This window comes from Haliotis asinina, chromosome 4 (assembly GCF_037392515.1).
Source record: "Haliotis asinina isolate JCU_RB_2024 chromosome 4, JCU_Hal_asi_v2, whole genome shotgun sequence".
Classification (NCBI taxonomy): Eukaryota; Metazoa; Mollusca; class Gastropoda; order Lepetellida; family Haliotidae; genus Haliotis; species Haliotis asinina.
In genome coordinates this window covers 12,071,092-12,089,748 of record NC_090283.1, presented here as the reverse complement: position 1 = coordinate 12,089,748, position 18,657 = coordinate 12,071,092, and the positions used below count along the sequence as shown (strand labels likewise).

Sequence of the window (18,657 nt, the reverse complement as noted above, 5' to 3'; positions counted from 1 at the left end):
CCTTAAAATGTCTTTGTCCTTTGTTTTCTGTGTAAGAAATGTAGCTGATGTTACTTGCGCTAAATTTCAATATCATTGATGTTGTGGCTTTGTACTGTTTTGTCCAAACAATTAAATCATTTCTGTAAATCATTTTCACTGTATCCTGTTAGGCTTGTATGACACTGTATCTGAAGTCAGTTGTTGTGTATAGCTTGTATATTGACCTCTTGATGTTAGCTTTGTAGTTAGCTGTTTTTTCCTCTCTAACCATACTTGGTTTATTGTTTATATGCTTACCTGCTTCCAGTCCTTCAGAATTGCAGTCAATTGTGTGGTATTTTAGATTCAATACGAATGCAAGAATCTCCTGGCTTGGATGGCTTTGGATACAGTTCATGTTATGACTTATTTCAAATCAAATCAGCCTCATAAACCTTGCAATGTACAATGTGTGGTGCCCATTTCTGGTGTCCCTAGTCATGATATTGCTGAAATATTGCTAAAAGTGGAGTAAAACTACACTCACTCACTCATAGAACTCTGATGAGCACTCCATGTTGCAGAAGCCTTGAAGGGATGGTAGGGTAGTCTAATGGTTAAAGTGCTTGCTCACCACACCAAAGACCTGGGTTTGATTCTCAACATGGGTCCCCTGTTATGATATTGCTGGAATATTGGAAAAAGGCTGTCATACTTACTCACTCTGAATCACTGGCCATAATTTGTGATGGAAATAAGTCTACTACAACAATTAACTCTGAGATACTGAAGACCAAAAAGTCACCGCTATTGAGATTCTCTGCATTTCAAATAAACATTGTTTTTATTGTGTATTTACTGCTAACAATTGTGTCATGAGCAGATTATGTCTTTAATAATAAACTAAAACTGACTTACACTTACATTATATTGTGGTGGTTTTCCTGATGTTTAGTTGTTCAACAGTAATCTGCTTGTGACACGGCAGTCAGCTGTAACTAACACTTTTTCTCTTCTAGAAAATATATCAATGTGGTTGTCATAGAAACAATGAGCAACACTATATTTTTTCATTTTAATTCTTCTGAACAAAGAATGTTGTTAAGATATAAAATGTCCAAGTTTCTGTGATTCTCTGTTGAATTAATCTTTTCAAAACATCAATTTTGTGCATTTCAGTGGCAGTTACCATGGTTATAGTTGATTAGTAGTTACCATGGTAACTGGTTGTTAACATATTGACAAAATATTTAAGATTCATTGCTTGGATGACAATCTTTGTGTGTCATTTTTAGAAATTATATATACATTATGTGTGTAACTTACATAAGCGTCACCTGTTTCACCTACACTACTGTAGTATTGAGTATTACTGTTTCCTCCCTATACAGAACTATAGAGGCATAGCAAATAGCTGCCACATGCACTGAATATATGATTCCGGAAATGCTGAAGGGTTCCTCTTCATGTAGTATGCAGAGTTGCCTCCCATCACCATTCCAGGATCTAATAATCATGGCTTCTAATCCCAGATTCTTACTCATTAGAATTCTTGTCATTTAGCCGTTCCTGATGTTTTCTGCTTTGGTATTGCTGGAAAATTGCTTAAAGTGGCATAGAGCCAGAGTCACTCACTCACTCATACATTTGTCTGTCAGCACCCTATCCATATAATTGATGATGTAGTCTTTTTGGTAAATTTCACTTTTTTCACTTAGTCTTTCCTTTCACATAAGCTGGTGCACTGTATTCTAACTGAACCTATTTTAAAATAATCATGTGATCGTCTTCTCCAGGAGGTGATGGAGTACCTTGACAGAGATTCCATTGTACAAGCCATGGTGGTAGCATACGGCGACATCAAGGTGAGCTCGAGGTTTCTCAATCTAATGATTAATTAAATGTTATTGAAGTAATTAAGACTTTTTTTTAATCACATGCATACGGTACTCTTTTCACATGAAATATATAAAAATGTTCTTACAGAAAGCTTATTACATTGTATTATACAGGAATATATGTAATAATATAGTTTCTATTAACTATTTATTCTGTTGTATTTATCCTATTTATCTTTTGTTTCATCTTCTGGTGTAGGTTGTAAGTACTGAAATAAAAGTTTACTGTTAAAAAACATTGACTGAAATTTTAATTTTAATACTCTTGCCGTGGCACAGAAATAGTTGGAAATGAGTCACTTTTTAATTCTGTTGACTATTTTGTGGTATTTTTGTGAATTGTACTAACATATCCTTTTGTCGGCCATACATGTTGCTGGTAGGATTTAGAACTTGTGGTGGTAAGTCTAAGTGTACACGTCATGACTTCATCATCAGGATTGTTAGTTGTGAAGGAAACATTATCTTGTCTTGACTGTATCATTGATCGTTGTGTATATGTTTTTCCATCATGTAGGATACTTCTGCCATGCATGTCAGAGAGGTAAAAACAGATATTAATTCATTTAGCTGTGTATTGTTGCCACTTTCATTAGGAACTCTGGATATCATGTTTACAGAAAACAATTCCAGTGTCAATAATCTGATTGACGACAAAATAATAATGAAAATGTCAGTATGATTTGGGGTTATTATCTTAAAGAAAACCTTAAATGTCAAATACTTCATAATATTTTTGTCATACCACAGCCCTTGAAATTCATGCTTGTCTGTTAGCCAAAGACAACTGATAGTGTTAGGGGAAAGTGAAAATCCAGTGGTAGTCTTCAGTGGCATGGAGAATTAAGGGTTACTTGTCTGAACCATCTTCAGTGTTTCAACTTTCCAACAAATTGGAACTGTCAAGGAGATGTAGAAAGTATGTTTTGTCCCCACCACATGTTGATACAAGAACATGTCAGTTTAATCCCAGTGTTCCAAATGAAAATGGCGTGTGTCTAGATATATGTTTGTTTGTGTGTTACATCCTGTAATCGCTGTCCTCGTCTGAAGTATTCATCCTGTAGCATTCATGTTGTCTTTGTCAGCATCATCTTTGTGTATGCCATGAAGTTGTCTGTTTTGTTGGAGAATTGTCAGCCTCTACTGATTGTCATCATCTCATCAAAACTAGATCCAGTCATTTCTAGTAAGGGGAGATGGGGTAGCTGAAGGCCCGGGTATGATACCCACATGAGTACAATGTGTGAAGCCCATTTCTGCTGTTCCCCAAGCATGATATTGCTGGAATATTGCTACAAGCCAATAAAGCCCAACTCACTCACTCACTGATCAAAGATTTTTCTCAGTAAAAGCACCATAAAATCATTTTTTCAAATCACAATCCTGAAATGCTCTGAGTCTCAGTATATTAATGTGTCAAAAGGGCTGTAGGGTACCCAGTGGTTAGAGCGTTCATGCATCATGCCATTAGCCTCAGGTTCGATCCTGTCATTGGTACAATATGTGAAGCCCATCTCTGGTGTCCCCCGCCATGATATTGCTGGAATATTGCTGAACTCACTCATTGACTTTATATTTCAACGATGCATGACCTTCCCTGTAACTACTGTGCCATCACAACATGCTGTTTGGCATACTCCTTTGGTACACTTATCTTGCACTTAGCCTCCACTTAGCCTGCATGTCATTGCTGTACTTAATCCTTACAAAATCTGAGACACCTTTTCTATTGATAGAGTCATCATGTATTACAAGGAGGAATGATGGACTGACAGAATTGGTCTTGATCTCAGCTAACTCCTAAAACTTTCGCCAAGGTCTGTTATGGATTAAACGTCTTTTTAACTCTTAAAATTTTATGAATTGAAAGGAAGATTAATCCATAACATATCTTGGCCATGCATAACAACTAAATTCTGCTAAAAGACATCCTAAAACTTTGTTCTGAAAATACTGCAAACATGAGCTTCTTTGTAACTTAAAATTCTTACAAATGTTCAATCTTTCTTCATGTTAATAATAAATTCCTACTGAGATTTTTTTTTTCTATTTCTTTGCACTATTGTAGGTATTTCATAAACAACTTTTCTAAAAGAAGATTACAGAAAATATGGTCAGGGAAGTTGTATACTACTGTGTGACTGTTTTGATAACTGCATGAAGTCACAATATACTGATCAATGTTGAATCAATGTATGTCATGCATTAGTCTGTCTCACAGTCCCTGAACCACACTATTTGGCCTACTGCCTTCTCGGCAGTGCTAAAGCCTTAGATGAAGCAAGTCTAGATTTCCCCAGGTTCAGGGTCAGAATCACTGGTATCTCTGGGGCTCCTTTTCATTTAAAATGGCTTTGTTTATCAAACTTATATATATAGAGACTAAGCATTAGTCCAGTCATGCATTTGCTGTACATGCAAAAGTGGTCCAGTCCTCCTTGTAATCTGATACTCTCTGCTGTGCCTTTCCTATTTGTCGTGTTGTGTGGAGTTTACAAAGCATGTGAAATCAGTGTATATAGGTTGTACCATAAATAGTCTGTTTGAGAGATGATTACCGAGATACATGTATCTGTTTGCTTGTTTGCGAATGTGTTTTAAAATATGCTAGAAAATCATAATATTAGGTAATAGTTACTATGATCATTCATATTTGAATGTTTGATAAAAAAATACCATAGAAATTCATATATTTTATGCAAATTATTAGTCAAATGAAGTCTGAAATAGACGATCATTTTTGTACATCAAACCTGACCTCCTCAGACTATTTGTGTTACTAGTGCATGCAGCTACTGTTTGATTACAACTAACTTCATAAGTTCAGATCTGTTAAAAGGTGAGATATAGCGCTGATGTTTGCATTACAATGAAGGGTGGGAGAGTTTGTTCAAGTGTTCACCTATGTCACTGAAGACATGGGTTTGATTTCTTACATGGTTACATGGTATGAAGTCCATTTTTTATGTCCACCAATGTGTATTGCTGGAATATGGTCAAAAGTGTATTGCATGTTCACTATCATGTTCACTATCATGTTCACTATCATGTTCACTATCATGTTCTATCATGAAATACATCATAATTTCAGATGATAAATGTTCATCTTTCACAAATATTACCTTATATGGACTTAACAAGTGTCACTGACCTCTGTATGGAGGCTAACATTGTCAACTGAGTCATTGTTTGATATTGTTTCGTGGGAGGAATATGCAGAGATTTTTTCAAATAAAAAAGCTTTGCTACAAGTATCCATCATCATCATCATCATCATCATCATCGTGTTTTACAGATCCAAACAAAATGCAGAAGAGAGAAATTTGGTTGTAATCATAACTATCACTATTTTATCATCATTGTTATCTAGAAGACAACAGAAACAGCTCAGCTTGCCAACCTGGTGAGTGACGTCGGCTTTGCATACTACCACATCCTGTGTCGTATGATGGATCTTCACGAGGAGATCACGAAACCCAGTAAGTCAACCCCTTGTCTGCCATTTCCCTGTTTGTGTCTCTCACATGATGAATATCTTAATGCCTGAAACACATTCTTTGTTGTCATCGTCTACGTGCTTATCATTGCATCTGTCTCAACATGTCTGTGTTTCTGGTTGCAGTGCTGATCAAGACACCAGAGAGCGAGATTGCATGGACGTACTTCTATAACAACACTCTTTCCATTGAGGTCCTGAAGGAGGACATCCTCCAGAAAATCTACTTCCATGTCAAAGACAAGGTAAGAGGCAACTTTCAGAGTTATGACAAACAATTAGTGAATCCAAATGTAAAGGTCAGGCAGTTCTCCTTATCTGAAAATGTCAACTTCAGATCAAAACAAGATGAAAGCCAAAGATAGTGACATATTGTATTTGATCATATCTCAGACGGGCAACTTTCAGAGTTATGACAAACAATTAGTGAATCCAAGTGTAAAGGTCAGGCAGTTCTCCTTATCTGAAAATGTCAACTTCAGATCAAAACAAGATGAAAGCCAAAGATAGTGACATATTGTATTTGATCATATCTCAGATGGGCAACTTTCAGAGTTATGACAAACAATTAGTGAATCCAAGTGTAAAGGTCAGGCAGTTCTCCTTATCTGAAAATGTCATCTTCAGATCAAAACAAGATGAAGGCCAAAGATAGTGACATATTGTATTTGAAGCATGCCATATGCTGATCATATCTCAGATCTGCCCTTTGTCATTGAAGTGTATAGACAGACAACAGCTGAACTACTGATCTATATTTCATGTCTGCTAGTTATGCTGCTTCCTGTTCAGTGATTGATAATACCTCTCCAGTATTTGATAATACCCCTGAAGATCCTAGTGAGAATTTTCCTTCAGCAACGCACGCTTTTCGTAAGAGGTGGCTAACAGGATCAAGTGGTCAGCTTGGTACACACAGGTCATCATATCCAAATGGCGTTGATCACTGGATTGTCTGGCCCAGCCATTTGCTATGTTGTCCTGATTATTCCATGTGAACATTTGTTTTACACATTATTTTTCCGTGTATAGAATGTACTCCGTGAGGAAATCAAGGAGAAGTTCAAGTATGATGTGGACAGGTCATCGCCTAGCAACAAGCTGCGAGACTTCATGGATTGGTCTCAAGACATTATCGCAGACATCAAGTACCAGCGGAAGGTTCATGCAAACCCACTGGCCCGTTTCTTTGTCCAGAGCTGGTCAGTATATTCTTGCCATTTTCTAAAGACTGAAACTGTTGATTGCAGGAGATATACATGATTACCTGCCATTGTTTAGGTACTGAAACTGCTAAGTCAGCAGATATACATGAATACTTGCCATTAGCTCAATATTGAATGTGCCAAGTCAGCAGATTATATATACATGAATTCTTCCCACTGGGTCAGTCTGATATTTGCTGACTCATCACATATTTTTTCACCTGCACTCTCATGCCAAACAGCCAATCCAAAGTCTGATGGCATATTTCTGGTACTGCATGCATGTATGTATGTTTTATTGTGTCCTTACCTGAAAGTCCCTTCATATTTTGACTGTTATTTCTTTGCAGGCCGTGGGTGAACATACTAGTGATGATTGTAACTGTCGCCATTGCCTTTCTTGTCATGATCACATGGCACGAGAACCCTGCCAATGCTGCAGAGTAAGTGAAAAGTGTCACTTTTACCATGGTTGCCCAAAAAACTCTACCTGTCGCAGTTTGATTCCTGTACTCTGCGTAACTGCTCAGTTTTTATGTCTGTTTTTTACAATGAAAGATATTAATTCTGTGATGTTCCCCAGGAGCCTAGCACTACTACTGCTCAGTTTTTATGTCTGTTTTTTACAATGAAAGATATTAATTCTGTGATGTTCCCCAGGAGCCTAGCACTACAGTCCTTTATAAACCTCCAGTGATGTAAAATGGTGAAGGTCCCGGGGTAGAATAGACCTTCTTCAATCCATGCTTGCCATAAAAGGCCACTATGCTTGTCGTAAGAGGCGACTAACGGGATTGGAAGGTCAGGATCACGGACTTGGTTGATGCCATCGGTTCCCAATTGCGCAGATCGATGCTCATGCTGTTGATCACTTGATTGTCTGGTCCAGACTCAATTATTTACAGACATATAGCTAGAATATTGCTGAGTGCGGCGTAAAACTAAACTCACTCACCCACTCCAGTAACGTCATGCATTTGTCTCACCGGGTTCTCCTTTTACCAAGTAAACCTCTACGAGCAGTTTCGTCCATAGACAATCATTTCTTGCACATCAAATCTGACCCCCTCCCATGGATTTTCAAAAGAATTGCCCTCCTCCCAGGGATTTCCCAAGAAATAGCCCTTGACTTTGAATTACTACTAGTTTTTAAGATTGATATAACTTGCTATCACATTGATAAAAACTTCCAATACTTATTGTCGATGCCTGGTTTCAAGCCCGCAACCCTTTGCAGTTTTATCCATTAGGCTACAATGGATTGCTGTCAGACAGGTAGTGTGGGCAGCGCATGTGGAGGACACGGGTAGCACATGTAGAGCACGTGTATTGTGCATGCAAGGCAAAGTGTCAGCTACCTTTCGCACCCCAGATCATTTCAACAGTAAATACCAAATATTGAAATCATATCTAAAGTATATCTGACACGTAAAGGTCCCGGGGTAGAATAGGCCTTCAGCAACCCATGCTTGCTATAAAAGGCGACTGCTTGTCATAAGAGGCGCCTAACGGGATCGGGTGGTCAGGCTTGCTGACTTGGTTGACACATGTCATCGGTTCCCAATTGCGCAGATCGCTGGGCGTGTTGTTGATCACTGGATTGTCTGGTCCAGACTTGATTATTTACAGACCGCTGCCATATAGCTGGAATATTGCTGAGTGCAGAGTAAAACTAAACTCACCCACCCTACCCTAAAGTATATCTTCAGTTGGTTCGTAAGTTTGATGAAAACCTCCTCAGCTTTGTTCCTTTATGTGTAACTGTGTCTATATATCGGCTTACCAAAGTCCTGAACTAAACCTGCTTTGTGTAAGTGGAGCCAGGCCTAGTTGCACAACACAGTCTTAAGGCTATGACAGTTTGGACTTAGACATGCTACTTTAGCTTTGTGTTTAGGGACCCTGATCAACTAAATTTCCTAGTTGAATTGAATGTCTGAAATTGCAAGAAAGAGACACATTTATGATTATGTTTTTGGTAATGTAATTAAAACCTTATTTTCATGGGATTGTTTTCAAACAGACAATCAAATGTAACATTTTTAATGCCATTTTACAAATACATTGACCCTAAAATATTACAGAGAAATTTAAACAACTGTCACCTCATTCATGAAGTAGGATGAAAGTCACTGAGTAAATACATAATTTTGTAAGAAACCAATAATTTCATTTGCTTTGAAATGGAGCTCATTAAGATGGGAGATAAAAATGGAAACATCTGCATTACAAATAGACCTGAGCTAAAGATAAGATAATGTGGTTCAAGGACTGCCAGGTTCTAATGTTCTTCTTTTAAACATTGACACATACAAGTGTCCAGTAGGAATATGAGAAAGAAAGAAAAAGCATCTGTGTTACAGATGAGACTGAGTCAAAGAGAAGATAATGTGGTTGAGGGACTGTGAGACAGACTCGAGGTTCTACCAATATCACCTCGTGCCAATACCATCTCTTGCTCTACTGCGAGCCTGCGGACATGTTCATTTTAATGTGGATACAAGTGTGTCCCCACAGAATGTCTGTTTATTAACTGACTGATTCGCTTCCAGTGCTGTCCCCCAAACGGACAAATGGCCTGGGGCCTACTACATGACCTTCATCCTGGGCGGCATCCACAACATCCTCTCCTTGATGATCCTCATCAGTTACTTCCTCTCCAACCACCCCACCTTCCCTGGGATCAAGGACTTCAAGAGGCTGTGGAAGTAGGTTCACAAATGAGACGTAGCTTGTTCATTATGTATGACAGGACTGTGGGTTGTGAAGAGAGGTGTTTGTGAAGAGAGGTGTTTGTGAAGAGAGTTGTTTGTGAAGAGAGGTGTTTGTGAAGAGAGAGTTGTTTGTGAAGGGAGCTGGTTGTGAAGAAAGAGGTTAGTGAAGAAAGAATTGTTTGTGAAGAAAGAGGTTAGTGGAGAAAGAGATGTTTGTGAAGAGAGAGTTGTTTGTGAAGAGAGTCGTTTGTGAAGAGAGGTGTTTGTGAAGAGAGAGTTGTTTGTGAAGAGAGGTGTTTGTGAAGAGAGAGTTGTTTGTGAAGAGAGCCGTTTGTGAAGAGAGGTGTTTGTGAAGAGAGGTGTTTGTGAAGAGAGAGTTGTTTGTGAAGAGAGAGTTGTTTGTGAAGAGAGTCGTTTGTGAAGAGAGGTGTTTGTGAAGAGAGAGTTGTTTGTGAAGAGAGAGGTTAGTGAAGAGAGGTGTTTGTGAAGTGAGGTGTTTGTGAAGAGTGGTTTTTAATGAGGAAATATGTATTTGTGAGAAAGGTCATGTGTGAGAGTAGAGCTAGTAGAGCAACAGTTAGATGGAGTTAGAGAAATGGGAAGCAGCCTAGCTGAAGGGAATAATGGTGGATGAGATAGAAAACGGGAATGTGCCAGTAGGGACAAACAATGTCTAGGTTAGTTAAAGGGAGGGCCGCGTGGTGGTAGTCACTTGTAGGCAAGGTTTCATGGATAGGTTTGTGGTAGACTCTTGTAGGCTAGGTTTTGGTGATGTTGGATGTTGTAGTCGTGGACACATGCAGGTAAGGCTGTGTTTGGTAGAGTAGGGGAAATCAAGAACATTTGAATGAAAAGTAGGCCGAGAGCCTTGGTTGGGTCAAAGTGGAAAACAAAGCTTTGCCATGATGTTGAATGTTATCAGTGTGTCACATGTGAGAAACATTCTGCTTTTAGGCGGATCACACCCAAACGGAGCCATGCAAAGGAAGAAAATGAGGATGAGGAACAGAAGAAGGGCGGCCATCTTGAAGTGAAGTTTTTCGGGTTTCTCACTTTCTACTACATTGTAAGTGTGTGAACTTTGACCTTATTATTCTCCATTATATATTGTACAGATCAAATTAAAAAAAGTAAGTGGTGTTCTTTCTTGAAACTTTGCACAAAGAACAGAATGTCATCTTATGCCTTTTGTTGTTTAGGGATTTTATTTAGCTTGTATTTGTATTCAGTTGTATTTTTCTTTTCACAGCAGAAAATATGTCTTTTACACTTTTAAACATGTTTTTTGTGGAGTATTTATCCACAGTTGTCATCTAACTTTTGAGTCTACAAATTAACATTTGGTATACCTGTATTTAAGTATCAACTTTGTAGCATTATACCAGTCTAATGAGATTATGAGTATGTGTCCTTCACATTTGTATATGATGCCAATAGTCTAGAATTTCATAATCGGTATTTAATTATATATAAGTTACATATTGTAATCATACTGCTGTCTGTGCACTTTGCTATAAGTATTCTGGTAACAAAGTATTATAGAATCAATTCCAGCACTGGCCTTACATTTAAGAGACATTGATAAATATTATCGTGTCCATGTTCCAGTTTAATTTTGTTTTAGTGTCAGTATGATTAAACAATGCCATTTCGGTCGGGCGAGCCATGCCAATTAACACTAATCAGAGGGGTACACAAAGCCTACAGTCTAGACTACCAGTTGTCCAAATTTCATTTCATGGAAAGCGTGGTTAATGAGCGGATTAGGCGGCTGACTTTGTCAGTGGCAATTAGGAGTGTGTGGGTCCTAGTACTAGAATTTGTACTTTACTAAGAAAGTGTAATCCCAAATATAACATGTGTTACATATTGTCGTGTCAGTAGTTTATTACTATTATTTATATTGTCAGTATTGCAGTTTGTTAGTATCAGTGTTTTAGTATGTGTATTTTAGTGTCACTATTCCAGTGTCACTATTCCAGTGTCACTACTCCAGTGTCAGTATTTCCATATGAGTCCTCTGTTGCAGTGTTTCCTTGGCTTCTCTGTGAGCGGTACCGCCCTGTATGGCTACTTCTTCTCCGTGCATCTCCTCCACATGGCGATGCTCAACCAGCTGCTGAAGCGAGTCATCCAGGCCGTCACACGCAATGGTTGGCATGCATTATACTTACTTTACAGATGGTCTACATGTGATACTTGTTTTACAGTCATGTCTTGTTGAGTCAAGGCTGAAGATCCAGCTCATTTTTGGTGTTCCTCTTTGTAATATTGTTTTGTATTGCTAAATGCCTTGAAGAGCTGTCCTTTCTGAGTGTGTTATGTCAAGGCGTGGTGGCACATTCAAGTAGTTAAAGTGTTTGCTTATCACACTGAAGATCTGGGTGTGATTCCCCACATGGGTACCATGTGTGGAGCCCATTTCTGGTGTGCCCGCCTTGATACTGAATATTGCTGAAAGCAGCATACAACTAAATTTACAATCATTCACTCAATGTTACGTCAAGCAGCACCACACCCACGGCAAAAACACATGGACACACAAGCACACACACGTGAATGTATATATCACTGTAGAAGTGCGTCTTTGTTTCCCTAAGTACTGTTCATTTGTTGTGCTTTGAACCATCTGGACGAAGTACTCATTGCAAATACTTTCCACTGTGAACAGTTACATCAGACAGTGCATGTTGCACCCTGTCATACTGAATGCTGATGATGACTTGTTGCAGTAGCTTAAGTTTAGATGTAACCAACAAAATAAACTTAATTAAAACACACATATCATTAATTCATGACATATAATATGCATTGCAGATTATGAAAAAACAAATAAACAAAACTGTATGCATGCACTTACAAATCAATACTACTCTCGAGAAAGAGGCACCCAGGATACCAAACTCAGTCGGAGTGGGTAGATATGAAATTAAGTATAGCAAAGACTTTCATTGGCTGAGTCACAGCTGATGATACTTTCAGGGCTCTTCGTGTATGTATAGGCATCCTGGTTCTAGCTGTGCAAACCAATTCACTGCATGTGCAGCTATTGTGCGCTTTTCTGCAGAGTGCAGCTGTTGAAACCATTTTTCACCCCAGCTGTTTTTTTTTTAAGGGAATCATCTGAACTCAGTTTCACTTGATTTTTTTCAAAGGGTTATTTTTCAACTTTTTAAATTGAATTTGCATTTCAGACAAATTGTTATTGTAAGTCCATACTGAAAGGTGTAAGAATCTGCAAAGTTGTGTTTTGCATTGCATGTAAGCTCTAAATTTACGTATGCTATCATAACAACCCAGAATGCCCGATGATTTCACCTCCCCTTGTTATTGTCTTACTACAGGTTGGTCTCTGGTTCTGGTAGCACTGCTCGGGATCGCCATCATGTACATCTTCTCCCTCATCTCCTTCGCTTTCTACAGAAACGTCCTCACTGCAGCGGAGGGACGTCACTGCCGCACCATCTACGAGTGCCTCACCACCATGATTCACCATGGCCTCATTGAAGGGGTGTACAACGTAAGTCATGGAGGTTGTCATGCTCAGATGTGGATGTGTACATGCATCTACACAAGTCATGACCCTAACAGAACGTTCATAATTTAGCATAATTCATGGCTAGGGAGCATAGATGATGATTTTTATGGAGAGGCATGTACAGTTTGAGTGACACCCCACTCCACCCCACTTCCACCCCACTCCACCCCACTTCCACTCCACCCCACTTCCACCCCACTCCACTCCACCCCACTCCACCCCACTTCCAACCCACTTCCACCCCACTCCACCCCACTCCACCCCACTTATTCCCCCTGTTCATTGTAAAATGGATTCTACAAAAGGTGAAATGTTGGTGTATTATAGCCATTATATTAGAATCTGCTGATCATGTTTTGCACTGATATGAACCATCTGAGTGAGACTTGGAAAAATGTTTTAAGTAGCGTCAGGCTTTCTTGTTACAAGACTTCCCAGTTATACTGAAGACATCTTGGAAATGTATATTACTGGTCATGCCATTTTTTTCCATATTGAAAAGACATTGTCGTTTGATAGCATTCTGTCATTTGTAGCAAGCAAAGTGTCATTTGAATTAAATATTGTGTTACTCAAATGGCAAATGACAAGTGTGAAAAGTAAATGAGCAGCATCAAATATTCAGGGTGTCACATTTTATCATCACCTGAGCTTGCATTATTTTCTTGACACACTTTAGACTGGACCCTGTATTTGCATTAAATGTGTGATGCATTAATCTCATTATTTACAGTACTTAGATCCAGCATTGTGTTATTTCCATCAGACTTTGTGTGATTTGATCTAGTAATGAGTCATTTGAACCAAGCATTGTGTCATTTAAGTAGACTCTAAACAAACATATAGTTAAATGGCCCAGGGTATGTATAAAAAAGAAACACTTTTAACCCCAGGATAACCCAGGATGGTTTCTCAAATGATGCTGCTAATTTTGACACTGGAGGTAAACTTACTCATTCTTGTTTGACTAGGTGATGGAACCTTCCTTGGCAGGAAGAGATTACCATTTTCATCTGGGTGTGACCGTGTTTGACACAGTCTTCTTCATCCTCATCACCACCATTGGCCTCAACATCATCTTCGGTATCATTGTGGACACCTTCTCTGAGCTTAGAGACAATAAGGTAACCATAGTTCAAGTCATCTGTTCTAGCCATAACATTTGGCTAAACAGTGAGAACATTATTAAGAAATTTCCAATTTCAATCTGGGAATTGTTCTTATAAATCTGTGAATGAAGTATCTAGCATGTCAAGATCAACAGCTTCAAGCAAACAGTTCCACTCTATGCTCATTTGTACTAGTCATATGCTTAACTATTCCATGATAATTAATAATTCATACGATATATATTAGGATTCATATATTAGGGAAATATATTGCTTTTAGTGGTAATAATTAATCAGGACTTTTCATATGAAATGTTATTCCATCATAGGACTTTGAACAACTTTGTATTCTTTCCAGTGGCAAATCGACAATGACATGAAGTCGAACTGTTTCATCTGCAGCAGGGAAAGCTACGACTTTGAGCGTCAAGCAGGGGTGAGTGCCGTACACAACTGTGATAAAATTGCATTGTGCAGAAGAACTATGGTCATACTCCAGAAAGTATCCCTGTGTAGATTTTGTGTTACATGTGTCATATTTGGGATTACACTTTCTTAGTGAAATACAAATTCTAGTACTTTTGTGGTTGAGTCCCACACCCATAGAGTCAGACACCTAACGGCCAGCACACAAAGTTTGCTGTCTAACATGCTCAGATGATTTTGTGTGCTGGCGATTAGAAGCCTGGCTCAAGCGGTGCCGGTAAGGTTCCCATATGGGACTCAATCACAAAAGTTCGAGAATTTGTACTTCACAAAGAAAGTGCAATCCCAAATATGATGTATGTTACATTTGACTATTGTCTAGATGCCATTGTGTAATCACAGATTTTGCATAGTTATGAAACTGTCAACACACAATAGCTGTCAGGTCGACATGCCGATTCTTACGTCGACAGACAATATTGTGTACTTTTGGACTAAGATCATTATTTGAAAAAATTATCAAGTATGTTCTCATCCAAGACTGTATTACAGTGGAAGACGTATTCAAAAAATTGTGGTGTGACCTTTGCAGGCTACATGTATGTTTCATATGTATATTTCAAAATGTCGTTTCAGGGTTTCGAGAAGCATGTAAAGATGGAACACAATCAGTGGGCATACCTCTTTTTCTTCATCCATCTGGATGAGACAAGGCCCAATGATTACACCGCCCTGGAGCTTTACATTGCAAATTTGGTAGGTGATGACATCACTACATATCAGAGCAGTGCTTTCCTTTCACATTATACAATTATAGACTGGTGATGGGGTCAGTAACTGTTTTATGGCCCCACAAAAAGCAATATTACTTTAAACGGGCCCATGAAAACAAGGTTTGACCAACTTTAGCAGTCTATAATTGTTTTATTATGTAATTACCAAAAAAAGCTTCTACAAATCAAAATATGTCCATTTAATCAAGAAAAGTCATTTGATTTTCCCTACAAACCGAAAACTTTATGTAAACAATAATGTGACATGTAAACGATGGAATGACGTCTATGATACTTGTAGTCAATCTGACTTTTGGTCGGACCTGGATTGGCGTCAGTACACTTTGACTCGATAGTCATGTGACTGCCTATAGACAAAAAGAGTAGCCAGTAATATATGCTTACATAATAATCTTATATATTACCCATTTTGCATTTGTTTATTTTAGTAATTACTTTTCTGCATTGTTCAATGGTAGTTCAGTTCAGAGTTATGTGTAGTCCCAGCACTAGTTCTCTATGGCAGCAGAATTCATGGCACAAACTAAATTCACTCACTGTTGTCAGTAGAAGTGAGTGAGTATGTTTTTTTGCCACCTTTAGCAGTATTCCAGCAATATCATGGCAGGGGACACCAGGAACGGGTTTCACATGTTGTACCCATGTGGGTAATTAAACCCAGGACTTCGGCATGACGAGCAGACACTTTAACCCAACCGCCCCCTATCAACAGCAAGGGAGGCGATGGACTAGCATTTGGACTTTGTTGTTCTCACATGTTTTACTTGAATTTGAGTTGTTTTGTTTTCATGTTTGTATCAGACATTAGTGTTATCTTGTTAATTGTATTCATAAGACTTGATGATCTAGTGGATATGTCTTATTGTCACATGACATGAGAGATGATAATCTACAGTTGATATGTCTTATTGTCACATGATATGAGACACGATGTTAAGTTTTTACCTGTATTCATAAGACTTGATGATCTGGTGTACGTATGTCTTATTGTTATTGTAACAGGAGATGCAATGATCTAGCACTGGTTTGTATTGTCATTTGACATTAAACATGACAGTCTTGTTAGATTTTCTCATTCCCACTTGTCATGAGACTTAACGATCTAGTCTATGCTGTGTTGTTTCAGTTGGAGCAGAACAATTTTGACTTCTTCCCGTTGAACCGTGCAATGAGCCTGCGCCACGAAGAAGACAGTAACGAGAAGAAGCTGGAGACGTTGATGGACCAGGTGGACTACCTCGTCAACAAGATGAAGGAGGAGGTTTGTTCCTGCTACATATCATGTGGACCATGGCGTATTCGTAAAACAGAGTGCCCGTGTCATACTGTGTTTATAACACGAGTGCCTAAATGTTGGTATTTCGCAAAAGCAAGGGTTATACCGATGTTTAGTCATGAGTGTCGTAGACATAGTATGACATCGTAACAAATATGATACTCTGTTTATTATCAAAGTCAACGAATTAAGGAAAATACACCCAAATCTACTTTCAAATATGGGCTTTCTTCCCGCCTCTGCCGCATATAGAACGAAAAATATTCACAGGAAAAAAATGTAACGTTGTTCATGACATCACATCAATATGACAAGGATGTATTTTCCAAACAGAGAACACTTGGCATATATGGAATCTTAAACAATTTGCTCCGTACATCAAAAACTGTCCCAGGCAGTGTTGTTGGTGTTTGATTTTGATTTCAATCAAAATCTACACGTATGTTTTATCTAAGACTCAGTTCTGTCTCCAAAGGCGGATGTTCGTGAAGAGTGTTCCTAGGGGTATGACTCAATGATTTCTGCTTGAAATAATGTTCGGCTGGAAGAGGACACCAGTCAGTTCAATGCAGCTTTCTTTCATTCATTCAAAATTTTAAATTTAATATTGCAGCCTAAATATGTAATTTCAGGGGGAATAAATTAAATGGTTACTAAGCCTCCCTGAGGGCTGATAGTATTACTGAGAGGAATGCATTATCGATTTTCAAAGAAACATGGTGTGAAACAGTGCCTTGAAGTTGAAGCTAAATATTTTCTGTAAAGCAAAAAGTGAAACTCATAGAGGACATTTATCACTTTATTACAGGAACCTTGGCAAAATGAGTTATTGTACTGCTTGCCCTTGATTTATTCCATTTTGTGTAGCACAGTAAGATAAACAACAAATTAACAGCAAGGTAAAAACACTCCCTTAAAATAGTTGTAAATATTTTATTCTACTGGCGACGAATAATGAATTGAATTCAGAAAGGGATCTAGATTCATTCACTAAAGTGAATGTTAACTGAACTGGTAACTTCCACAGAGTGTTGTCGTGAGCTCTGTATCAGTAAGGGTGCCTTGTGGTTAAAAGTTTTGTTCGTGATGCCAAAGACTCAGATTCAATTCTTCACATGGGAATAATGTGTGTAGCCTGTTTCTGATGTCGCCCACTGTGATATTGCTGGAATATTGTTGAAAGCGGCATAAAACTAAACTCACTCACTCACTCACTCACTCACTATCAATAATATTCAATACGGAATACAAACAGGTTCAGAAGTACAGTTTTCAAATCGTGCAGATATTGTAAGTTAGGTAGTCATTCTGTTTGTCATAGGTTTGGTGTAAAGTTTGAAAACTATGTATCTTGTATGTGCAGGAAGCGACCAAGGAACGAGAGAAGGAGAAACAAAGACAGAAGGAGTGGGAGGCTAAGTTCAAGGCAGACAAAAAGTAAACACATCACAGAGCTGGAGGTTGTCATGACAAGACAGCATCAACCGAGACAGCATCATGTTGAGGTAGTGTCATGCTGAGGTAGTGTCATGTTGAGGTAGTGTCAGACTGAGATCTCTATAGCATCTCTTGTGACATAATGTCATGCAAATTAAATGCCATACTGAGATTATATGCAGAGATAATGTCATGCTGAGATAGCATCATGCCATGATAACGTCATGACGAAATAGCATCATGACAAGACAGCTTCATGCCAACATTGTGTCATGCCAGGAGTGTGCCATGTTGAAAAAGTATGAGACTGAGATAATGTCAGATCGAGACTGACAGAATGTCATGCAAAATAAGCGTCATGCTGAGATAGAATGAGCAGATATTGCATAAATATTGTCAAATCGCAATGGTGTCAAGTAGAGACAATGTCATGCAGAGATATTGCAATATTATGATGCAAAAATAATGTCATGCTGAAACTGTGTAATGTGCAAATATTATGTTTAGTTTAATGTGAAGTTAGACATTATGTGCTGATAAGAAGTATGATGTCATGCTGAGACAAAGTTAGAATAACATGATGCGCAGTCTCTCCAGTTAGGAAGTGTTTTCATGGGGAAATTTTCCACCAACAAATATTGTCATGTAGCGTTTACATTGATGTATGAGGTTAACTGTGAGTCCATGAGTATGTGGTTAATATGCTGAACATGAAAAGAAACAGCTTCGAAAACTTGAAATCTCGTAAAAGCAAGTGTTCATGTTTATGCCTTCTGTTACAAATCTTGACTAAAATCTAG

General features: G+C 38.4%; 1 protein-coding gene across 1 annotated transcript in view; it reads left to right on the top strand.

Moving 5' to 3' along the window:
• The window catches only part of LOC137280769 (inositol 1,4,5-trisphosphate-gated calcium channel ITPR2-like), a 131,254-nt gene extending 113,393 nt beyond the window's left edge, over positions 1-17,861 (top strand). The window contains exons 63-77 of the mRNA XM_067811983.1: positions 1,758-1,826; positions 2,377-2,403; positions 5,233-5,341; positions 5,485-5,603; positions 6,391-6,560; positions 6,914-7,006; positions 9,116-9,271; positions 10,232-10,343; positions 11,307-11,430; positions 12,622-12,797; positions 13,787-13,939; positions 14,283-14,360; positions 14,987-15,106; positions 16,271-16,405; positions 17,784-17,861. Coding sequence (XP_067668084.1) covers positions 1,758-1,826; positions 2,377-2,403; positions 5,233-5,341; positions 5,485-5,603; positions 6,391-6,560; positions 6,914-7,006; positions 9,116-9,271; positions 10,232-10,343; positions 11,307-11,430; positions 12,622-12,797; positions 13,787-13,939; positions 14,283-14,360; positions 14,987-15,106; positions 16,271-16,405; positions 17,784-17,861 — 1,719 coding nt within the window. The remainder of the gene's footprint in view (positions 1-1,757; positions 1,827-2,376; positions 2,404-5,232; positions 5,342-5,484; positions 5,604-6,390; positions 6,561-6,913; positions 7,007-9,115; positions 9,272-10,231; positions 10,344-11,306; positions 11,431-12,621; positions 12,798-13,786; positions 13,940-14,282; positions 14,361-14,986; positions 15,107-16,270; positions 16,406-17,783) is intronic.
• The last annotated feature ends 796 nt before the right edge of the window (positions 17,862-18,657 follow it).